The sequence below is a fragment of the Xenopus laevis genome, chromosome 7L (genome assembly GCF_017654675.1).
Source record: "Xenopus laevis strain J_2021 chromosome 7L, Xenopus_laevis_v10.1, whole genome shotgun sequence".
In the NCBI taxonomy this organism is placed as follows: domain Eukaryota; kingdom Metazoa; phylum Chordata; class Amphibia; order Anura; family Pipidae; genus Xenopus; species Xenopus laevis.
Genome location: NC_054383.1, coordinates 37,507,409 through 37,533,058, shown reverse-complemented (window position 1 = coordinate 37,533,058; position 25,650 = coordinate 37,507,409). Strand labels below are relative to the sequence as shown.

The 25,650-nt window shown below is 37.2% G+C and overlaps 1 protein-coding gene across 2 annotated transcripts in view; it reads right to left on the bottom strand.

The window, feature by feature from the left end:
- Positions 1-604: 604 nt before the first annotated feature.
- alox5.L (arachidonate 5-lipoxygenase L homeolog) overlaps positions 605-25,650 on the bottom strand; it is a 40,999-nt gene continuing 15,953 nt past the window's right edge. Inside the window, exons 3-14 of one of the 2 annotated variants that reach the window (XM_018225375.2) lie at positions 18,907-18,988; positions 17,198-17,320; positions 13,218-13,324; positions 11,466-11,638; positions 10,132-10,278; positions 8,932-9,135; positions 7,856-7,942; positions 6,344-6,522; positions 5,666-5,787; positions 4,616-4,716; positions 2,177-2,347; positions 605-1,656 (exon numbers count right to left, since the gene is read on the bottom strand). In XM_018225375.2, coding sequence (XP_018080864.1) covers positions 1,477-1,656; positions 2,177-2,347; positions 4,616-4,716; positions 5,666-5,787; positions 6,344-6,522; positions 7,856-7,942; positions 8,932-9,135; positions 10,132-10,278; positions 11,466-11,638; positions 13,218-13,324; positions 17,198-17,320; positions 18,907-18,988 — 1,676 coding nt within the window. In that variant the 3' untranslated portion in view covers positions 605-1,476. The remainder of the gene's footprint in view (positions 1,657-2,176; positions 2,348-4,615; positions 4,717-5,665; positions 5,788-6,343; positions 6,523-7,855; positions 7,943-8,931; positions 9,136-10,131; positions 10,279-11,465; positions 11,639-13,217; positions 13,325-17,197; positions 17,321-18,906; positions 18,989-25,650) is intronic. The other variant, XM_018225374.2, reaches the window with a different exon arrangement.

The window sequence follows — 25,650 nt, the reverse complement described above, 5'->3', positions numbered from 1 at the left end:
TAAACTTCCCCTGGCTACAGCTGGAGAAAACAACTCTTCTGTGCCTTAAACTACAGTGGGTGAATCTAGAGGGGTATCCTATTAAAATGGAATTTTAGGACGGATACTTGGTTTCCTCCCAGGATTCCCTTTATCTAGGCAGTTCGTATTGAATTCATTTTCAGTTTTAGCAGACGTGTTTGGTATGAGTAACTGTACTTGTTCAGGATAGAATCTGTGTTACCAGATAAGCCCGTGAAAAAAAATTCTCACAATTTGTCAGTTATTTACAAGTTTCGAAATTGTTGTGCAAAGCGAATGTTGCTTAATTGCTGAATGACATAGTCATATTAACAACACCCACAGAGTGATGGTTCTTATTACAGTTGTGCATGGTCTAAGACGGGGTCTCCAAAAGGTAGAGCAGGATCTACCAGTAGACCTTTAGTTGGTGATCAGTAGATCTCAAGACACTGTCAACAAACAGCTCGTCTAAATCACCCTCCTGTTTTATTCTTTTCCTTCAGATATTTATTCTGTTAGTTACATAAGAAATAGTTGTTTTTTAAATATAGTAATATAAATTTTCTTATAAATCAATAATATTTAAGTAATATTTTCCATGGAACAGAATGCTAACAGTGATATTATGGATGTAGAGCATAATGGGACAACATCACTAAAAGTAGACCCCACATTACTAAAGTATGGACACTCCTGGTAAGACAGGACAACATGGCATTATGGATGGAAACTAAATATTGTATATGATTTCTCTACAATCACTTAGAACGAGAGCCTTGAGAACTCCAACATTTGTGTGTGGTTGCTATATACATTGATAGATACTGAAAATAAGTAGCATGATTATAGGTGGGCACTCTTTGTGGCTATAGGGCCACCAGGAGGAGAGGGTGCTAGGTAAAGTCTTAGGATTCCTACTCCCCCTCCTGCATAACTGCACTTGTGGCCCTCCTTCTATTCCACATGCTGTCCATATTCCCAGAATGGTCAGGGGCTCAGAAATATATTTTGCTGTGGGCATGTGGATGCAATGTTACATTCTACTAAAAATGCATATGGTACAGGCAGCAACATAGTTTGATATTATAATAGAGGCACATGTTAACATTATACAGACTTCTACTTGTATTTCCAAGTGGTTTCATGAGCCAATGCATGAGAGACCTCTAGTGGCCAAAAGAGACATATATCAAGCCACAAAATGACATACTCATGCATATACTGTATCGTTAAAAAATTTAATTTATCACATATTAAAATCCATTAGACCCCATAAAAAGCCTTAGCTAGGCTAATGGATTTTAATATGTGATAATAAATTCAATTTTTTAGCTATATCTGCATGAGTGTGTAATTTTGTGGCTTCAAAAATATCATGTTAGATGTCACTGCAGATTTGGTTTTACACTTTACACGTACGGGTTTTTTTTCCCTGAAAATATGGTTCACATCCAATTTTACATCTTGACTTATTTAGACAGCAACGCTATTCGGGATCCTGTCTGGTGACATATAATAATAAGGCAACTTCTTGTTCTTGTTTCGGTCTTGGATGAAACTGGTGATTTCCTCAAGGTTCTTTCGAAGTTTCACCATCGCTTCCTTAACTGATTTCTCAACAAAATGCTCATCTGGGTAGTAACCTAGAAATATCTAGATAAGAACAGGCAACAAATGTGAGCAGTTTTGAGGAGGTAAATGCACAAAGGCACAACATGCAATGATCGCCATGATCAGTACAAATGTAAAAGCAATGTACTGGTAAAACCATGACTGGGATTTAATTTGCCAACGATCATTCCTGGCTGAGCTGCACCTTCACAAATGAATATCTGTTATGTGGAAGAGCCTTGTAAGTAATGAAACCCAGCATCCATACATACACACAGTAACACTGACCCCTCCATACACTCACACAAAATACATTGATGTCAAAGGGCATTTTTTGTTGCACCTTTTCTTGTGCAATATGTATCAGTCAATGGTGTCCTGTGGTTTTGCTGATGACAAAATGCAGATTTTCACATTGAATCCAACCCTGCTGAAATCATTAATTAAAAGTGATTGGGAAGCAATAACACATGAGATTGTTTTAGGATTAAACACCCCCTTCCCCTATAAATTTGACTGCCTGTATTACTCTATCATTATTCAAAAAATGTGTGTTACTCACCTCATTGTCCTGGAACTGACTTAATGCCCACACAGCTCCAAGGTGCCAGCAAGAGCGCCCTCTGTCTGGCAGGCTTTCAATAATAAACTCAATTGTGACAACACCTTTCTCAGTAGGTGGAGGCTTACGCATAGTAGGAGGGGAATTTGGAATCCATGAACACCAGTCATACTGTAGGGTACAAAGCAATACATGTTAAATAAATGTTTATTAGATTATTTGTAGCAATAATAATTCAACATTTCTCACACCAATTAAACTTCTCTCCCAGCACAAATGATCATAACTAAATCATATCTGAAGTCTAATCAGGCTACACCTTAATGTGCCTGATATCACCTGCTCCTTGTGGCAAGGACAGGATTTTTAAAGGAAGAATCTTTTATAGCATGTCTCCAACAGTTTAATATTGTTTATACACCATGCTGATACATTAGATAGCTTTAAGAAGGGTTGGATAGCTTTTTAGCAAGTGAGGGAATACAGGGTTATGGGAGATAGGTTCCAAGTAGGGAAGAAGCACGGCAGCTCAGCCAGGCAATAATTTAACACATTTATTTGCAGAAGGTGTTGCACCTGAGGAAGGGGTTAATCCGCGAAAGCTTGTGCTTCTAATACTTCTGCAAATAAATGTGTTATAGGCCTGGCTGAGCTGGTGTGCTTCTTCCCTATTAATATTATTATTATTATTATTATTAATAACATCTATTTATATAGCGCCAACATATTGCGTAGCACTGTAAAGTAAATGTGATTATACAACTAAATCACATGAATTATATACATAGAACATATGGAGTTACATACATCACAATCAATACAGGTACAAAAGGTGAGGAAGGCCCTATGCATAGGCATACAGTCTAAAGGGAGGGGAGTAATACACAAGGTGTGGGAGTGGGTAAGATCGAATTAAGTGGATGAGAAATGTGGTACTGTATGTGGTGTTGCATTTGGTAGTTAAGCAGAGTGAGGGTAGGCTTCTCGAAAGAAGTGCGTTTTCAGAGATTTCTTGAAAGCAGAAAGGTTGGGAGAAAGTCGGACAGACCGTGGGAGAGAGTTCCAGAGGAGGGGTGCAGCCCTTGCAAAGTCTTGAATACGAGCATGTGAGGAGGTAATGAGAGAAGTGTTGAGTAGCTGGTCAGTAGAGGAGCGTAGTAAGCGATTGGGTGAGTATATAGAGATGAGTTCAGAGATGTAGGGTGGGGCAGAGTTATGAAGTGCTTTGAAAGTCAGTGTCATTAATTTGAATTTGATTCTGAAAGGTAACGGAAGCCAGTGCAGGGATTGACAGAATGGCGAGGCAGAGGAGGAGCAGTTGCTGAGGTATTTGAGCCTCGCAGCAGTGTTCATTATGGACTGGAGAGGTGACAGCCTCTGGAGGGGAAGGCCAATTAAAAGAGAGTTACAGTAGTCTAGACGTGATATGATGAGAGAGTGAATAAGAATTTTGGCAGCATCTTGGGTGATAAATGATCGTATTTTGGATATGTTCCTTAGGTTTAAGTGACATGATTTAATAAGTGACTGGATATGAGGAGTGAATGACAGGGCAGAATCTAGGATAACCCCAAGGCACCAGGCCTGGGGAGAGGGGGTGATAGTGGAATTGTTAACTATGATGGATACTTCCGGGATGTTAGTAGGGATGTTCCCTACTTGGAACCTGTTGTTGTGTTGGGCTTGGAAACAGCCCGGGATATGGATGCACCCAGCAATAAGAAGTAAGTGGTGTGCTGCAAATCAAAAGGTGTAGTTATGGAAGATAGCTCATAGTACAAATTGATCCAGGGACTAATCAGATTGCTATCTTGGAGTCAGGAAGGTTTTTTTCCCCCTCTGAGGCAACTTGGAGAGGCTTCAAACATTTTTTTGCCTTCCTCTGGATCAACTAGCAGTTAGGCAGGTTATAAAAAGATTAAGGTTAAACTTAATGGGTGTTTGTCTTTTTTCTGTGTTACTATGAGTAACTCGCATGTTCCCCACCCTGCAAAATGATCAAATCTCACTGCAAACTTCCCAACCTTACTGACTAGTGTTTTCAGCAAACACAAGGCTGTTTCCATTCCTGGTTTGCAAGAAGAAGAATGGAAATCCATATATCCTTATCCCATTCAAATCCAGTTTACTGTAACCAACAGATTATTCTTCACTTAGCTCACATCAGTCTTACATATATACATATATATACAGTCTACCGACACTAAGACTATAAATGTAAGTTTCAAAAACAAGGTGGCATAACAAAAGCAGAGCATAATGTAACTTTCCATATTTACTGTAAGTCTGATGATTTTGAGTAAACAGGAAGGTGAAACCAACGTACACATTTCCGTGCTGCCATCTTAACTGACATTTTTTCACAATCAACCACATGATTTGCTATTTGATAAATATTGTTGGAATATGTTGAACAGAATTAAAAAAACATTGACATACCTGCCCAAAATTCACAGCTGCGTGCTGACTGGATGCAGTGAATATAACTAATGTCAGATATTCAATTAATTTGTCTTTGGTCTTAATAGTTTTGGGAAATCCTATAAACAGAAAGAAAATATGTTTCATTATTTTTGTATATACAGTACTATCCAAAGGCACGTTATTACATAGTTCCTATTAAGATTCAATATAGAAAAAAAAATGGTGCAGCAGTGACATTTTGCATTCCTTTGATTTATGTGTCATTACAGTGCATAAATAGGGGTTTTCTTTTTACTTGTTTAAATTGGCATCAAAAGAATAATTATCTCTATTTTGTACAGACAGACAGCGTCCATTTTTTTTTTGACGCCGGCGAATTTACGCAGCGGTTTCATGAATTGATTCGCCGGCGGTGAATTGCAGGAATTCGCCACGAATTTGTGCCAGGCGAATAAATTCGCCCATCATTAATAATAAATGGTACTGTGTCCAGAAAGGTACTAGGAAGGTAAAGAGGAAGAGAGGAAATGTAAAGTGGAGAACTGAATAGTAAAGAACTGTTATACTAGGATTGAAGCAACAATCTGTCATTCCTATCAGGATTTAGTACATTTTCTTCTTTGAGTCTCTGCCTACCTTTTTAGATTTTAGATTTTAGAAAATTCCCAGGCTTACCAGATATCTAAGATTGAGGAAATTTTGTTCTGGATGAGGACAATCCATGCTCAAACTCTTTATTGCTATTTATATTGCTTTTTAGCTCCTGAAGCAAGGGCGCAGTTTGGGATTTCCAGTTGGGTACAATGGAGCAGCACATTAAAATCATTTGAATAGTAATAAGCATTACACTAGTTCCACTAGTCCTACAGAATTAGCTTCTATAGCTGCAAATGGCCAAACACTAGTTATTAATGCCATTGCATAGTGCTTTAACACAGATTGTTTCATTTTGAATTTATAAAAATGTTTATAATTAAATATTTTAAAGAGCAATTGACTTTCCCACCCCCATCCCCATTTTTAACATGTTTAAATACATGGGGCAAATTTTAAATTGGTCTTTACCTGACTCTTTATTGTCCCGAAGTCCATACACAAAAACGTCCTTCAAAAAAGCTTGAAGTTCTTCATCCTCACATATAGTTTGATCACTTGCATAGTAAACGTTCACCACATCTCTCACAAAGCTGTATGAAATGAGTGGATATTTACATGAATCACTATTATGCCTAAAAATAATAATGTTACTTATTGCATACTGGCAAAGTCATGACAAACAATACGGAGAGACAATACAGGAGTGTTTTTTGGGGTACTGTGTTGGGAATCTGGGCCCTTATTTGGAGGTCCCAAGCTTACACTAATATATTGACTAACATGGCAGTCTGAGACACTATCACCATTATAGAGCAAACAAACAAATAGGGAAATATTTATACATACGTTCTCATATTTCCCATCATTTCAAGGCATTAACTAGGGATGTTAAGGTTGACTTAAGGTCGAAAGGTCGAGGTTAAGGTTGAAAATAAAGCTACTTGTACCATTTGATTCAGTTTTTACAACTATTGCTCCATAACATCCCACTCTTCCATACGGCGGAGGCAAATATCAGGGAGCAAGCTAAACCCTGCCTACTTTCTTTGCCGAGTGGAACAGGCCCCACAAATGGGAGTACATGGTTCCTGGTTCTATAAAGAAAAACAAGCTACAAGATTTCAAAACCACCAAGGTTTTTCTTACTTTACTGTTGCGTCCCAAACTTTCAAGCCATCATCTCTATAAAAATAATATGGAATCTCTTCTGTATTTTCCATTCCTCTCATTCGGATTGCCTCAGGAAAGCAAAGGGACTCATACGTAAAATACTTCATTGCGCGTAGCAGCAGCTCCACATGCCCACCACCTCCAGTGGCATTTGCCTGAAAAGAAAAGCAGGCAGTGTCAGTATTTGGCAAATAATCTCTGTAGAACCTTTCGGACGAAAAGCAGCAATGACGTTATAGGAAGCCACCTAGTTCAAGAAGTAGATTCATATTACCACTCTGCAGAAACAGACTCCTAAGTACACGGGAGAAATACACTCCAATTTGTATTGTGGCATGTCACAAGTTTATACACATACATTTGTGCTTATCATGGGATTACATAGAAATATATGCAGTTGGCCTCAGAGCTGTAACTAGGGGTAGGCAGAATAGGCACATGTCTAGATGTTGTCTAATGGTGAAGGACACTAGACACTTACCTCTTTTTTGTCCCCCTACCATCTGCACATTGTTTACCTCCCCCAACCCTCATTCCCTTGTTGTGCGCAGTGGGGGGGGGTGAGGTGGCTAGCCAGGCAACCTAGGCAACCCCATCAGCCACCTTACCCCCCCCCACCACACTGATCTGCCTTATGTATCTGAGCTTTTAAGCTATCAAGCAGAGAACATGTATTTTTTAGCTGTCCAGTTTTTCTAGGCCTAACCTAGAAATCCAACCACTGCCCCTGACAAAATATTTACCGTTTTAATTAAATGAGAGTGTTGGAAGGAAAGCCACCCAAGCTTAATCACATGCAGCTGGGCTATGTCCACCATTTGTCTCTTTATATATAATGCAGTGGTGTAACCAGTTGTTACTGGGCCCCACAGCAAATTTTATTCAGGGCTCCAAAAAATTGATAAGTAGACCAAGATTTATTGAAAATGATCATCAATTAGGGCCTTTCTGGGCCCTCTTCAACAGCAAGGTCTGCCTCCTCCATAGATACATCCCTGATACAATGCAAACTGAATTTTTCGAGATTTATTATACCGTGACCCTAGAAATAGCCTGAATCTGAAAATACACCATGTAAAACCTGTCAAGGTCATGTAGGAGTCAATGGCAGAGGTCCCTTGAACCATTTGAAGATGTTATTTGCTTTCATAATGTTTTTTTCAGAGGGTTTTGCCCAAAAACTTGGTCAACTTGAGCGATTTGATTTTTTTCCAGCCAAAAACTCAATCAATCCACACAGTTTTGTTAACCACAAACTCGCTGATTTGAGTTTTTTCCATTTAGTACAAACCATTCGAGTTGTGAGTTCATTCAAGTTCATTTAAGGAATACAGAAAAATTCGATCTTTGATAAGTGTTGTAGCTACAGTTTTATGAGGAGGAGGATCAAGAAGATCTGAAATGGCTGATCCTGATTTCAGTTACTGGAAAAAAATAATAATTACGAATACACATTATACCAATCCCAGAATTGGGTCAGAGACAAACCTTATCAAACAGACCACATTCACAGATCAGTTGTTCCCGAGCTTTTGTATTGATGGCAATAGTGAATCGCACATGAGGTATTAGGAGCTAAAAGAAGAAAAAGGGAACTTAGTATTTTCACTTAAAATTAAATAAATATAAATAGCATTCACCTTCTCCTATACTGTTTTGTAGCGTGCTACTGTTTGTTCTGTGCTTTATTATTCTCACATTGAAAGGTGAGGACTTTTCTATTCCATGCTGGGATGTATCATTTCTCACTAATTGTCTAGACTGCAACATTGGACATTGAAAAATACTCCATGGCAGGAGGTAACACGCACTGCGGCACGATCCAAGATAAGAACTGATAGTTTAGAGACGGTGCAATCATTACGCCACATAGGGAATTCTGATTGCACAAATTTCGAGTCTTCCTTACAATCTATTACTTTGGATTGTAGCACTTCCACACGCAATTTTATAGGTTGGTCATAAACTGACAGAATTGTGTGAAAGATCTGTGCATATGTAGCAAGCTTTAGGCACAAAGCAGCCATTGTTAAATAATTTGATATCTGCAGGCTAATAGGGTTTGAGAGCTGTACAAAGTTAAAGATACACAAAAGGTTTGCTGAATTGCTAGGGATAATCTACTTGAAAGTTAAGAAAGGAAGCACTAGGAAAGCAATTAAGAGACAATTATGATGCAGTATATTTAATAAAAATGGGGACAAATGCATCTCATTGATGAGACATTCATAAGGTCAGTGTCAGATGCCAACATTTTTATACACTACAACCTTTCTCCTCCAGTTACTCCGGAAACATGAAAGCGGAGTTGCTTCAACTTCTTCTTTCCATATTCTCTTTTTACTGATTTAACCGACAGCCGGGATATCGCCCCAAACCCTGGGCCCTTCTCCTCAACCCTGGGCCCTTCTCCTCATTACACTCTCTCTTTGCACAGAATCTTCTACCCCTTCTAACCTTCAGATTCCCATTTCCCTTTTTCCTACCTCCCATTTTCTTGTTCTCCCTTTAACTAACAAATTCACATTATTCATGATCTGTTCAGTTTTGGAAAAAAGTTCTACCTTGAAAACAGGGTGAACAGCAGGCAACTGCCGAAACATTGCTATTGCGAAAACCTCTGAAAGAAGATGAGACCTCAAGAGGTGGCTCACAGTTTGGTGAACATGGAAATCAGATGACCGCACCCATATTTTAGCTAATAACCAGTCATAATGTGCATCTGATGGCAGAAATATTGGGTTTTCTGGTCCAGGCTCTTGATTTAGCTGTAAAGCATAGCAAGAATACTAATTACATAGAATGTGAAACATGAATAAACTTTACTATTTTGAGTGCATATCAGTTATACTAAAATAATATCAAAATATTGGATAACACCATTATACAAATTAGACTTCTCCCCTTCAAGTCATTTTTATTCAAGATAAATATTATCGTTATCAGATAGCATAGCACATTATCATTATCAGATGGCATAGGATCTGTTATCGAGAAGGCAGTTATTCAGAAAGCTCAGAATTACGGAAATGCCATCTCCAATAGACAGACAAATTCCTTTTCTCTGTTGAAATTAAACAGTACATACTTGATCTCAACTAAGATATAATAAATCATAGTTGTATGCAAAACAATATGTTTAAATAATTTTTTAGTAGACTCAAGGTATGGAGCTCCAAATTATAGAAAGATCCCTTAGCCGGCAAACCCCAGCTCTCAATCATTCTAGATAACAGGTCCCATACCTGTATATACAGGTATCATAAATATAATGCAGACAGCTTGACATTTCAGGAGTATTTGGTTGCTAGGGTCCAAATTACCTTAACAACCAGGAAGTTGTCTGAGCAAAAGAATGGAAGATGAATAGGGAAGGGTTTGAATAGAGAGATAATAAATAAAAAGTAACAGTTACAATAAAACTGTAGCATCACAGAGCAAAAGCATTTTGGTTGATGGGTTTAGTGACCCCCCCATTTGAAATCTGGAAAGAGGTAGAAGAAGTAAATAAAAAAAACTATATAAAAATTAAAAATGAAGAAAAAATTGATTGCTGAGAATGGCCATTCCATTCCAACATATTAAAAGTTACCTTCGAGGTGAACAATCTGGCAGTAACTCTAGGCTTCCCCAGCATCAAGCCTATTTATGCAGGACACTCATTTTATCGTATCTTGTTATGTTTTTGTCTCATATTAGTTTCCCACATTATAGAACATAATATGCTCCTGGCTCTTTAAAAACATATGAAACTAATAATGTACCTGTATTGCAATCGGGACAATCTTGTTTTCCAGATTCTTGTATAACAAACAGATGGGAGCAGCAATGTGCTGTATGGTGCAGGGGTCAGTTTTGTTGGCAGAGATGCCGTCCAGAAGATGGTAATCAACAATAAAAATATTTCCCTTCTGTAGGAATAAAGAAAATGTAATGAAATCAGACTACACATTTTTATAATACTGTATACTGATACTCGAATGTATCGTAATACAATACAATACAATACAATAATGTTTTCCAGGATTTTCCAACAAAATGTTGTCCTGATGTTCCTAAAAACTGCCTTTTTTCCCTCTATGAATGTTATTATTTGGGAAATAAATAGGTTTAAAATACTAACCAAATTTATATTTTGCCACGGTTCTGCCTGTTAATGGCCAATTCCAATTAGTCTGCCCCTTATACAGTCCTGCACCAATCACATTGCTTTAGATTGTGTATTTGACTGAAGCCTTGCACATGCCCCCCATAGTGTAACATTAACACTGCAATAAATATTAACACAGTAAATATTGTATCTCATAGTAAAACCGACTCCTGTGCTTCAATACTTGAAGAAAAAGTTACTCTTTCCCGGATTTAACATAATTTTTTCCCTGGTCCCTTGAAAAACGTAAAATGGGGGTTCTACTGTATGTATCTTCAGTTTAAAGGGTGTATAATAAAATAATAATTCCTATTGGCTCATTTTAATATAGTAATGAAGAATGCTTTGGCTTCTGTGCCGCTGAATTTTCATAGGTGTGTATGTATATTTGTATTCATTGAGCATAATACAATAAGGGTAATACAATAATCTAAAAATATTATAAAAAAATTAATACAAAATACAGTTACAAGAAAAATGCTAAAGAGACAAGAGGAAAGAGGTCCCTGCCCTGTTTTGGTCACATGTCTCTGGACTAATTAATATTTCAGATGTATGCAAATATCTGTGATTAAAAAAAAAACCAATGTAAAAGTGGGAGCTAATTTACAAAAAACTTTCTAAACGGCACCAGAGCAACCAATCAGAACCTTGCTTTCATTCTCTGCTGTGTTTTCCATATGTTAGGTATTACTATGTTGGGGTTATTTTATGTTCCGCTGTCCTTTAAAGATTAATGGTGTCCATCCAATCAAAAGTGGGTTTTGCATAGGTGAAACCTCAATTTTAAAATCCTACCATATCAAGTCATAAGTAGCTTGCTTGAAACTTTGTTGGTTAACACAATATATATATTTGTTTGTACAATGCTTTCATTTGAGTATTTATATTGAAAAAAAAAAAACATTCTGACATTTGAAGCTGTCATATACAGTATATAGTATATACCTCAATCTCTTGCTCTAAAGTCAGATTCCGTTCCAGGCTGCATTCTACCATTTCATTTGTCACAGGGAAATTGGCCGGGATTTGTTTGCATTTTGTAATCATTACAGGGTTGCAGCCATTCAGAAACTGGTATCCAAACATAAAATCTTCCTGCCAATGTTGCATCACATATTCTGTCAAAGTGACAATTTCATTATTGGATCAGGAAAAAATAATGATACCACAATTTTTTCCCCCAAAATTTTCATTCATAAATGAGAAATATGTATATTTTTGACTCATCGCAAGGCACTGACCCTAATACACAGGTTTACTATCTTGCCTGCAAAAGACAAAGGGGTTAAGAAGCTGTAAAATAAAACCCAGGTCACATTTATTTGAATTAACCCTCCCCATGGGCACATTTATAGTATACCACATGTATCCACATGAGTTCAATGAGCAGGGCTGGTGCTGAACATTATTTTTGCCTATTTTATTAGGAGAAACTGATAACTTTTTTCACAGATATGTCCTTCATTAGGATTGCCAACTTTTCAAAAATGTTTTACTGGTTGGTGGGGGAGGGATGGTGGTATGAGGCGGCATCGAAAGGGGGTGGGCTGTCATGTCAAGAGGGTCGGATCACCCCGCCCCCCCAGCCACAACTCTTTCCCCACGTACCTTCTTCTCCTCTTGTGGCACAATCAGTAGTGATGGGTGAATAAATTCGCCTGGCACGAATTCGCAGAGAATTCCTGCGTTTTCGCCACCAGCGAATAAATTTGTGAATCTCCTGTGAAAATTCGCCGGCATCAATTTCCGGTTTTCACTTTTTTTTGTGAAAGCCTTCAAATTTCCCGATTTTGCGTGAAATCCTTCAAATTTCATGATTTTTGAGTGAAAACGTCCGAATTTTAAGATTTTTTTGTGAAAACGTTAGAATTTCACAAATTTTTAGGGAACTTTCCTATTTCACGATTTTTCTAAAATTTTTTGCTGTTTTGCAAATTTTGCAGCGAAGCGAAACAGGACAATCACTAATGATCAGGTCTGGGTCAGTTGGCCCCCACGAGGGTCAGGCTCCACTGGTTTTTTTCCTAATGTCCCACTAGACCAGTCAGGCCTTGGTAAAATACCAGCTGGGTGGTAACTATATCTTTCATGTAAAGAGCCCCTTCTTATCTCAAAGTTTAGGCACTCAATGACCTGTATATGGGGCACTCATGTTGGCCTGCCTGGCCAATAATTTAGGCAAAATCAGACAGGTTAGAATATCCCATTAGGCATTGACTGCATCATACTGTCAAGTTGCTATAGCAGTGATCCCCAACCAGTAGCTCGCGAGCAACATGTTGCTCTCCAACCCCTTGGATGTTGCTCCCAGTGGTCTCAAAGCAGGTGCTTATTTTTGAATTCCAGGTTTGGAGACAAGTTTTGGTTGTATAAAAACCAGTTGTACTGCCAAACAGAGTCTACTGCAGGCTGCCAGTCCACATAGGGGCCACCAAATAGCCAATCACAGCCCTTATTTGGCACCCCATGAAGTTTTTCCATGCCTGTGTTGCTCCCCAACTCTTTTTATTTTTTAATGTGGCTCACTGGTAAAAAAAGGTTGGGGACCCCTGTGCTATAGGCTCACCATATCATTAAGTTTTTTGCCCGGTGGTCCAATGATCGGATCAACCCAATTTGGTCCAGTGGTGTCAAATATTTACACAGACATGCAGACAAACACACCAAAATACATTTTTATTTTACTGAATAAAAAACCTGAAATTGTATTGCTGATTCTAACGAAGATCTTCTCAAAGTCAGCAAAGTCATTCCATGACGACTGGAACATGTGCATAAAGCTGTTAACAAAGAGGTTTTCCATCCTGCAAGGCAGAATTATCCATGGTTCATATTCAGGTCTTTTAAATGTTATGTTAAAATATAAAACCATTATATTACAAAACAATATTTAGCAATCATTTTTCAACCATCAAGTTCATTGAAAGAATGAATAGAGGCTGGAAATGGCATTTGGATGTAGCTAATTTCAGTAGTCTAGTTATTACTGGTTCAGAAGGCATTAATAAAATGGTTATACAGGTACCCAGAATGCTTGGAACCTGGGATTTTCCAAGTAAGGGATGTTTCTGTAATTTGGATCTATGTACTTCACATGTTCTAAAAATCAGTAAATATTTATACAATAAATAAACCCAAAAGGATTGTTTTGCCTCCTATAAGGATCATTCATATCTAAATTAGGAACAAGTACAATGTACTGTTTGATTATTGCAGAGAAAAGGGAGATCATTTTTAAATATGTGAATTATTTGGTTAAAACGGGGTCAACGATAAAGGCAATCCCATCATTTAGAGTTTTCTGGATAATGGGTTTCCAGAAAACAGATCCCATACCTGTATACTACTATAGATGTATGGTGTATGCATGAGCTGAACTTCTGAACTTGGAAATAAAAGGAAATAAAAGCTATAATATGAAATAATAGGAATAATAAAAGGAAATAATTCTATAATTTTGCTGGGAAGGGTTATTTATGAAGCATCATTGAACCTCACCATTTATTTAACTTGACATATCTTTAGTAAATGTTTTGGAATATTTGTACTTTATTATTAAACCTGGTTCAGTAAGGTTCTACTTTCTGTACACCTGACACCTTGTAATGGAATGAGCTTAAATAGCTTGCAATGAATCTTGATAGCACAGGAAACCATTTGGTCTATGAGGAAAGAAAATCCAATCTCCCATTGCCCTCTGCTTGTACTGAATGCACAAATATGGATTATCGATTATTATTGGTGTTTGTTATAGGTGCTCAAGTTTATCTCTGATGAGACTTTGCGTTATTGTTTCCTTCTTAAAGGGATACTGTCATGGGAAAAAAAAAATTTTCCAAAATGAATCAGTTAATAGTGCTGCTCCAGCAGAATTCTGCACTGAAATCCGTTTCTCAAAAGAGCAAACTGATTTTTTATATTCAATTCTGAAATCTGACATGGGGCTAGACATTTTGTCAATTTCCCAGCTGCCCCTGGTCATGTGACTTGTGCCTGCACTTTAGGAGAGAAATGCTTTCGGCAGGCTGCTGTTTTTCCTTCTCAATGTAACTGAATGTGTCTCAGTGGGACATGAGTTTTTACTATTTAGTGCTGTTCTTAGATCTACCAGGCAGCTGTTATTTTGTGTTAGGGAGCTGTTATCTGGTTACCTTCCCATTGTTATTTTGTTTGGCTGCTGGGGGGGGAGAAAGGGAGGGGGGTGATATCACTCCAACTTGCAGTACAGCAGTAAAGAGTGATTGAAGTTTATCAGAGCACAAGTCACATGACTTGGGGCAGCTGGGAAATTGACAATATGTCTAGCCCCATGTCAGATTTCAAAATTGAATATAAAAAAATCTGTTTGCTCTTTTGAGAAATGGATTTCAGTGCAGAATTCTGCTGGAGCAGCACTATTAACCGATGCATTTTGAAATAAAAATTTTTTCCCATGACAGTATCCCTTTAAGCACCAAAGTTGTGCCTGTTTACTTTTGTACATTGTGAAAATAAGCCACAGACAGGAGCCTGAGAACTTTGTATTGCCAAACTGAGCCTCCTTTCTCTTCTGTGGAACTGTTTTGCCTGACCCCTACCTGCTGCTACAAGCAATTCCCCAAGCAATACCTGCTTCTACAAACAATTCCCTGCACTCCAAATTCATGAAATAATAACTTTTTTTAAGGCCCTAATGAGAGCTGAAACGTTGGATACTCAAGTATGAATAAAAGTGCGGGTCCTTTGAAAAGTAATATATAAACTTATTTGCCCCAGCACCTGAAGTGTTCTAAAAGATTGGCTCAGAGTGCAAGCACTTGGATCTATATATATACATATATATATATATATATATATATATATATATAAATATATATATATATATAGATATATATATATATTTATATCTTCGTGTGGGCAGCACTCCACTTTTAAAGTTTGCCTCGCAACGTAAATAGATTAAATAGTGAAAAAACGATCAGCAACACCGAGATATCTTGTGAAATGCACGATCAGCAACACCGAGATATCTTGTGTAAGCACCATTTATAAGAATATAATTTTCAGGATATTCATGGCTTTTGTGTATGATATACAGGTATGGGACCTATTATCCAGAATGCTTGGGACATGGGTTTTTTGGATCACTGTACCTTAAGTCTTCATATATAATTTAAACATTTATTAAAATCAAATTCAAGGTGCAGTTTTATAATTACATAGAAAATGGAAATCATTTAAAAATGTATAAATACTATATATATATATATATATATATATATATATATATATAAATATATATATATATATATATGTATATATATATATATATATATATATATATATATAGTACAGAGAGAAAGATTGTTTATGTTAACAGAAAGACAAGCAAATAAAATAGGAAGGAATGTATGTGGTTATGACTTTCTAAAGCGTGTGAAGAACAACTTCCTCAAAACGTACAAAAATCAATCTAATATATAAATTGCCTGTAAAAACATTCATCAACAGTGTTGATCCTTTTTATAAGCATCAGTAAGGGTGGTTCTAATATACTCCAGCAAAATTCAGAGTACCCCTATCTTGTAGGGTGACAGAATGTGCTATATCCTGCACAAACTTAAAGTTTGATAATATCTGTATTAAAAAACACACAAACAAAGTTGATTGCTTTTTTGTGTTTGGTGTGTGATCAGGCTAAAATTAACAGACGAGCCTAATTCTAAATGTAACAGTAACGTAGTAAGTTATGTTGAAAAAAGACACATGTCCATCAAGTTCAACTTTTTTTAAACTTTTTTAACCTGCCTAACTGCCAGTTGATCCTGAGGAAGGTAAAAAACCCCATCTGTAGCCTCTCCAATTTGCCTCAGAGGGGGAAATAATTCCTTCCTGACTCCAAAATGGCAATCGGACAAGTCCCTGGATCAACTTGTACTATGAGCTATCTCCCATAACCCTGTATTCCATCACTTGCTAAAAAGAGATCCAACCCCTTCTTAAAGCTATCTAATGTATCAGCCTGTACAGCTGATTCAGGAAGAGAACTTCACATCTTCACAGCTCTCACTGTAAAAAACCCCTTCCGACTATTTAGGCGGAACCTCTTTTCTGCTAAACGGAATGGGTGACCTTGTTTCAGCTGGAAAGACCTTCTGGTAAATAAAACATTAGAGAGATTATTATATGATCCCCTTATATATTTATACATAGTTATCATATCACCCCTTAAGCGCCCCTTCTTCAAATATTCTCCTTTTAACTTCTTGGTCTGACTTGGCTTGGCCTGCAGTGTACCCTACACCCTCAATTTTTTGTTGCTATACAGTTTATGTCCGCTTCTTAGGAAGAGTTGCCTGTTACATGATGCAATGGAAGCTGGTTAATAAAGTTCATGGGATTTTTACAGTTTATGTCCGCTTCTTTGAGCTGAGAGCCTGGGGCTGGAGCACCTGGGTCGTCCCTCCACTCTGTGAGTCTTTAACAACAGGAGTGTTTATGCTAACTATTTATCTTTTGGATGTATTGTATTGCTGTTTATATTATAATAATACTGTATATAATATAATATATTATAATATTATTATAATATATTATAATAATATCTAATATATAATGTATATAATATATAAACTCTAATAGGACTTATTTACAAAGCACAGCAACATGGAAAGATCAGGTTTATGTTTTTCACTTACGCTTTGGTGTAATTTAAGATAAAATCAACTCCTTTTTCACTGTCAAATTGAATGTCATGTGGCAAGTCATGGTAAGAATGTGCATCAATGCTCAGGGGGAAACCAGGATGCCACTCTTTCCATCTATAGGCAAGGAACAAAATTACTGAGAAATGTGACGTGTCATTAAATCATTTTATTACTATATGTTTATAAAACACCAACATATTTTGAAGCACTGTGCAATGAAAGGGTGTAAACATACAGATTATGTACAAATACTGATCCATAGTTTCATCTTATTTCACCTATAATGGGTCAGTTTTCTAAATTTAATGTAACATTTTTTTTAGTTAAATACATAGTAATGATGAAAACTCTACATAAAAACCTAAATTGAGGATTAGCAACCAATTGCCCTATTGCTGAGCTACATTTTTTTATTTTTTCTAATGTAACTAGGAAATTCTTCTGATAAATCTATTAAAGGAAAACTATACCCCAAAAATTAACACTTAAACAACAATGAAGTGGCATATGAAAGAATCTTACCAAACTGGAATATATATTTAAGTAAAAACTGGCCTTTTACATCTCTTGCCTTGAACCACCATTTCGTGATGGTCTGTGTGCTGCCTCAGAGATCACCTGACCAGAAATACAGTAACAGGAAGAAGTGTGGAAGCAAAAGACAGAACTCTGTCTGTTAATTGGCTCATGTGACCTAACATGTATGCTTTATTGGGTGTGTTTGTGTGCACCGTGGATCGTACGTTCCCAGGGGGCGGCCCTTATTTTTTAAAATGGCAATTTTCTATTTAAGATTACCCAATGGCACATACTACTAAAAAAGTATATTATTAAGAAAATGTTTTATTTCATGAAACAGGGTTTTACATATGAGCTGTTTTATGCAATATCCTTTTATAAAGACCTACATTGTTTGAGGGGTATAGTTTTCCTTTAAGTAATATATCAGACTGGAACAGTTAATGCCCATTTCATGTTACTTCTAAGTTCTAACAACTTTCAACCCCCAAAACAAGTCTCTTCCACCTCTTTCTGGGTTGCCTGCGGCACTGCTTAGCACCTGGTGCAAACTTGGGGCTTGACAACCTAGTTCCTCTTGAAACAACTACGTACTCTATGCTAACAGATCTAACTCTAGCTTGAAGCATAGGGTACCCTTATCTACTTCTTTACTGGGCAGCCAGATTGTCTATGTTGACCGGCCTTACTGTCTTACTGCTACCGTGAGCTATAACACACACAAATTAGTGTATTTCTTTAATTTACTTCAGAAGATGATGCCTCTATTCTAAAGCTGGCCTGCCTGATATCTGGCTAAAAATCAGCCAAATGTTGTGAAAGTAAAAGACGGACAAGTTCATCAGCATGTCTACTGGGAGATTTGATTTTTGTTAAATATTAATAGAAGTAGAAACCCCGTTTCACATTTTTCAGGGGTCCTAAAAAAAATGGTGTAAATCCAGGAAATATATCATGCATTATAAATTGGTGGGGCAACGATAAAAACAATTAAAATTAGGATGTAAACTTGAGGTTTTGGTGTATTTGAATTCATATAATACTAATATATACAGTATACATGCTAATACAGGTAGATACATATAGATAGAGTTAACATTTACTCAGTTAAACTATTACATATAGAGAACTTTAGTTTATATATTATCACATATAGAGATGTTTATTGAACATTATAGTACCTGTATAGTTTTTGCCTTTCTTGCAGTTCTTTTCGTCTGTGTTGCTTAAGGAGTTGAGTAACATCATCTCGAGACAATTTTGCTGCATTAAAACATAATTATATGGATATAATTTAGGTTACTTCTTCTGAGGTATCACCACCTTTTCACCTTGATTTAGCTATTCTAGTGAATACCCCTATATACTCACAACTGTCTCACATGGCATAGTGTGTGGCCTTAATTTAAGTCATGAACTTGATCTTTAGTGAGGGATAGTAGGAATGCATATGAGGCGGTCTATGCAACTATCATCTAACACTTAGGAGTAGATTTATCAAGGGTCGAATTGAAAATTAAAATTTTCATTTTTTTTATGGTGAAAACTGTCAAATTCGACTAAGGAATTATTCAAATTAGAAAAAAATTCTAATTCGATTTTCGAGATTTATCATACTCTGGCCCTTATAGAACTCGAATTTGACTATTCGCCACCTAAAACCTGCCAAATTGCTGTCAATGGGAGAGGTCAATTTGGAGTTGCTTGCAGCCTAGGGGCTCTTACAGACGAGCGTTTTTAGCTGCGGTTCCCTGCGTTCCGGTTTCATGCGTTCAGCTGCAGGGGAGAGCAGGAATAGCGCACGCATGTAATCGCTTAACGCAGAAAAATTAACATGCTGCGTCCCAACCTGCGTTCGGCCCTTACATGCGTCTGTGTGAGTACAGCCCCATTGAAAAGAATTCAGTGCGTCTACTCCTGCTCTCCCCTGTAGCTGAACGCATGAAACTGGAAACGCAGGGGAGGTCAGCTAAAAATGCTTGTCTGTAAGAGCCCTTACTGACATTCAAGTTTTTTTCAGTGAAAAAATTTGAATACAGTTTTTAACATTTTCGGTCGATTTAATTATCTATTTCATTGATAAATTTCAATTGATCAAATTTCAAATTTATGGGAGTTTAGGGGAGTTTTTAAAAACTCGCATGAATTCGAAATTCACCCTTTGATAAATGTGCCTCTTACAGTAAAGTGATGTAGCCCGCTCGCACAACCCTGGCCTTCAGCAGTTCAGCGCCTGGTGCACGGTGTTGGAGGGATCGGCACCCCCCTCAGCAAACAATCCAAGGAGACACTGGCACACAAAGGCAAGTAACAGCAGGGTTATACCCTTGCGTGTTTATTCTGCAAACGTGCAACGTTGCATGTTTGCAGAATAAACACGCAAGGGTATAACCCTGCTGTTACTTGCCTTTGTGTGCCAGTGTCTCCTTGGACCTCTTACAGTAACCCATTATTTATTGTGCTATATACTTGTTCCAAAACTCCTCTGAAGACATTGAAATGTCATTCAATTTTACATTTTATCTACCCATTTCCATTATTTATTTTTACTTATTTTTTTTACAGTGCCACATATATGCTGTTAACTAAGCTTTAATAGTGGCCCTATGCTTTTAACTGCACCATATTTATACATTTTTGTCAAAAATGGGCGTTGGTTTGGGCAATCACTCTCTCTTAAAAGCTGCAATTCAGCAGCGGGGGAGGATTTAGCCCTCCAGAAACCAAGGTTCAGCAGACTTTTACTTTTTACTTTACTATTGCTATTATGCAGAGAGACACAGGATCCTCAATACTATGACTGGTAGGTAAACAAGTTAGGGACCGCCATATGGGGTTTACCTTGACGTGGTATGGTGGCTTTTCAACTTTATGATCATAACTTTGCAACTAAAAACCCCTGTCTTTGTTAACACATGCATTTGCATATCTACTGAATTACTTAGACAGGGGCCCAGGGAATGTGCACTGACCCATTTGGATATGCCAGTAGCACTTTCCCTTATACTTATATATATTTTTACTTAGCAATGCGGGTGCTCCCACAACCCCCCTTGTGTATAAGCTTTAATAAACCCATACTGATTACAAACAACCCATAAGATGATGTCTTTTAAAGTTTCTTTTCACATATCAGAATTGGCGAAGGGGCCAGAGGGGTGCAGCTTATTCCTAGTATTATTTTCTGCAAGATGCACCCACCAGTGCAATGATCTGCCAAGGCCCATATAATTCATAACCTCTGTATGTAGGTACAGTGGAGTTGAGATAAATTAGGGTAAATTGTTCTCTATTCTAGAGAATAATTAAATACCACTTTCACAATACAGGTATGGGACCTGTTATCCAGAAAACCTTTATCCATAAAGCTTAAATTACAGGAAGGCCATCTTCCCATAGGCTTTCAATATTTTAATTGGCATTTAAAGGAATAAACCACCAGATTAACATACGACAATGTTAACAAACAAGATCTTAATATACGTGTCACATGTCAGTAGGTATAGAATGAATTGCGGTAGTGTTAGCAATGACAGAATATTAGGAATACAATAATACAGTCCATGAAACTTATAGTATCAATCAGGCCTGGACTGGGAGTCAAAATAGGCCCTGTCATTCCAAGTACACAGAGGCCCAAACAGCCTCCTACCAGCCCACTATATGGTAACTTTTATGGAGCCGTACAGCAGCCCCTCTGGCATTTGCCAGAACCCACAGATTGCCAGTCCGGGCCTGGTATCAATAAGGTAATAAACTTTCAAGGTATATAAACAGAAAAGAAAAACAAATACAAAGCAGTGCCATGACTTCAAAAATGAATCTCAAAGTTAATAGTTAGATCTCAAAAGAGAGATATTTTCTCTCTTTTTTTTGTTCAATAAATCAAAGTAAAGGAAAGGAAGCATTACAATTAGAATTATCTTGTAAAGGAAGAAAAGGAGTAAACTCATAATTGGTATTGTAACGCATAATTGTATCTCTGTACAATGGCTTCTGTTTAACCTCTGAATTTTGGCTTTTCCAGGATTTATTAAGACATTCTATCACTTTTGCCTTGTTGACTAAAACAAGTTCAATTGCTACATTCATAAATTTCCCCATACCAGACAGCCAGTCTACAAGATATCTTGAGAGGGCCGCAAGATTAAATATCCTTAGGTCAGGTATATTAAGGCCACCAAAACATTTTGGTTGTTTGGTTTATTTAGAGAAATCTTTGGGTTTTTCACCTAAAGAAAGTGATTTAAGGCCTAATCTAGTTCTTTTACACTTTTGTGTTTTAGCAGTAATGGCAGCTGTAGGAGATGGTACTGTAAATTAGCTTGGGAAAGAGAATAATTTTATAGAAAGCCACTCTCCCAATCAAATTCAACAGAAGATTTATCTATTTGGAGCTAATGGACTTGACACTTGGGGGATAGTTAAGATATAATTAATCCTCGTTGGAGGCAATAATCCTATTCTGTTTTATCAATGTTTAAATGATTTTTTAGAAGACTTAAGGCATTAAGAACCCTTATCCAAAAAACCCCAGGTTCCAAGCATTGTAAATAACAGATGCCATACCTGTAGTCTGAACTCCATGTATTTATTTTACTCCACTCTACCCCCAAAATATAATTTTAATTACTCCAGCAAAACGGCATTAATAACACCAAAAAACTTATACCAAATTAAAATTGGTGCAAGTTGATTCCTAGATTTCCTTAAACATTGTCATTCTGAAGGGTTATTCCCAGAATAAATTGAGTTTTGTGAATCTGATGCTCTTCTAATTGCAATAATAATTGTTATTGGTTAAAAAGTCATGTAGAATTGCACAGGGTATCATTTCCCATCTTCAGCTCCCATATCATGAATAGCTCCTGGGTGCAAAGTTTATTCAGAAACCTAGATAACTGCACCATAATTAAGGGGCATATTTATCAAGGGCCAAATTTAGGATTGAAAAAACTTAAAAATTCGAATTCAAAAAGACCAAACAAAATTAAGTTGAAGGTTTTTTTTGGGTCAAATAGGTCCATTTTCGATTGAATAGGTCCATATTTGGCTGAATTTGAATTGTTGGAATCAAATTAATAGCACAATCAATCAAATTCGTTTCAAAGCTTTTCCCAAAAAAAACTTTGACTCCAAATAGGTTCTAGGAGGTCCCCCATAGGCTAAAACAGCAATTCGGCAGGTTTTAGATGGCGAATGGTTGATGTTGAATTTTTAAAGAGACAGTACATGATAAATTTCGATATTCTAATTTACTTCGACTATTCCCTAGTCAAAGTACACAAAAAATAGCTTGAAATTCAAATTGTTTTCATTCAAAAATTCACCTCGACCTTTGATGAATCTGCCCCTAAATGTATAAGGAGTAGGGATGGGCGAATTTGACCTGTTTAGTTTCGCCTAAAATTCACCACCGACAAAATGTCGCCGACGCCCGTTAAAGTCTTGACGCGAGACGCCAGACAGGTCTATGGGCGAAGGTGAAAGATCCCTAGATAACCCTGATCAATTGGTAAATTTACTACGTGCCATACATCATGTGTTGTTAAATGAGCTGGCTTCTTATTAACATTACTGTGGAAAGCATATATATATGATAACAGAGTTCAGATTATTTTAGTACAACAATAGTCTTTTGTGTAATGCAAATACTCTCCATGTTATAATTCTGAAAAATGCAAATTCACTAGTCAAGCAGCTAGGCACCAACAAATCATATCAAGTTAGCTCTTTGCCTTTTTCATATCTAGCTTTTATTTGCTGAATTGCCCTTCAGCTTCATCAACTGCAGATGATTCTCTTTATCCCTTGGAACAGTAATGCAACTTGATTTTAATTCATATAATCTAGTATAGTTTTCTGATGCTGGTTTCTGTGCTACTTATAGATGTCTGTCCTATTTACCACTTCTGCAACTATAGTATAGTTCCGAGCACCACAGTCAACATAAACTGTTATTACATGACATGAATGATCACCAAATGCAAAAAAAATGGCATCTGTGTATTGTTTTCCACTGTTTTCCATTGTCTTTTCCTAACAAATATCCATTCTATCAGTCTACATGGCATTACCCTCTGTTGGTTTAACTTTTTTTTATCTCCAATCATACTTTCATTGATCCTCTTACTGGAAGGTCCTATTGCCCTTTTTTTTTGTAACTGAAGTTTCTGTTCAAGTCCCATTTTATTTTTCCTGCCACCCTTGCACCACTTAATGAACTACTGCAGTAGTCCGTTCTTCCTACTCCAGAATATTGTAAATATTTGGTGGAGAAGTGGATCCATTTTCAGGAAAGCTTGGAGTGTCAAGGGAAATGTGTATTGCCCTGCACTTTACCCTAACATTGCTGCCCTGGTAGGTGTTTGTGGTACTGGAGTGGAAAGGTACATACTTGGAGTTGAGGATGTTTGTGAGATGAGTGGAAACACAATCATAATTGTAAAATAGTAATACAACAAAAAACAAAACCAAAAAGCAATGTCACGGACAAAAGTGTGAACAGCAGTGTTAAATGCATAGAGGTCAATGATAATTACTAACAAGAAGGGTTTATTTTTTTATTTGGTAGTCACATTCTGATGAATATTGTGGGCTGAACTGGAATTTGACACCCAATAGTGTAATGGAATAACTATTGAGAAAGCAAACCGCAATGTTTGGGGGGGGGGAGGTTGGAGTCTGCTTCCTCTATAGCAGGGTTGTCTTATTGTGTGCTCCCCCACATGAAAGTCTGCCTGCTGTGACTGCTTACCTTGTGTAAGCTTTAAAAGGTATCACTACAGAGATTAACTGTTCCCTGCATTGTTCACACTTCAGATTCAAACTACTGTATAAAATCCTTCATTGTCCACACATGTGATCCCCCTGCATTGTTTCCACTTGTTACTACTCTATTGTTCACACCCCTGAAGCCCTGTACTACACACCCAGACAGAAAGTGCTCACATAGTTCACACTGTATGTAGCACAGTATGAACTGTTCATCTTAGAGTGGCCATGATAGGTTTCCCTGTCTCCTGCTGCATTCTGCCTGCCCTATGCTCTCTGTGTGTTCCATACTCTGCCTGCCCTATGCTCTCTGTGTGTGCCATACTCTGCCTGCCCTATGCTCCTTGTGTGTGCTATACTCTGCCTGCCCTATGCTCTCTGTGTGTGCCATACTCTGCCTTCCCTATGCTCTCTGTGTGTGCCATACTCTGCCTGCCCTATGTGTGCCATACTCTAAAAGTTAGGTGTGCACCAAATCCAGGATTTGGTTAGAGATTTTTCAGAATGCCAGCCACATTTACAGCAGTAATTCTTAAGTGAACCACCCTTTTCAGCATTTTAACTAGATGATAGAAATTATACCAACAGTGGTTTGTAGCTTCAGTTTATTTGACATTGGCCCAGATTCAATTCAGTGAGAAAAAGGTTTATCATGTGAAGACTCATGGACGAGATTCAATTTGAGATGCAATTAAATTCAGAAAAACTTATCTCCCTGTTTATCACGTGAAAATTCAATTGAAGTCTTATGTGAAAGCAGTGGAACTGAATTAGGAAGAAAGTTTTTTCTCCTCGAATTGAATCTCGTTCCATGAATTTTCACATGATAAACCATGAGATTTTTCTCTCTGAATTGAATCTGGCCCATTGTGTGAAGCAATCTATTGCTAGTTATAGTATTAGAAAGGAGTGATACCACAGGTATTTATTATTTCTTATCATCCTTGTGATATTAGTCAGGTTGCATAAGTTGCCAGACTTATGTTAATCGTTCATACAAAAAATTTCTGTGGAAATGTATAAAATGTAAAATGTATAACAAAGGACAAACCATTCTCTGTAGATCAATGGGTCTTTTGTCCAGTAAAAATAGACTTCACTGGATGCAAATGACATGATATCAAACTGCACAGCCTATTTCCATTAATCTC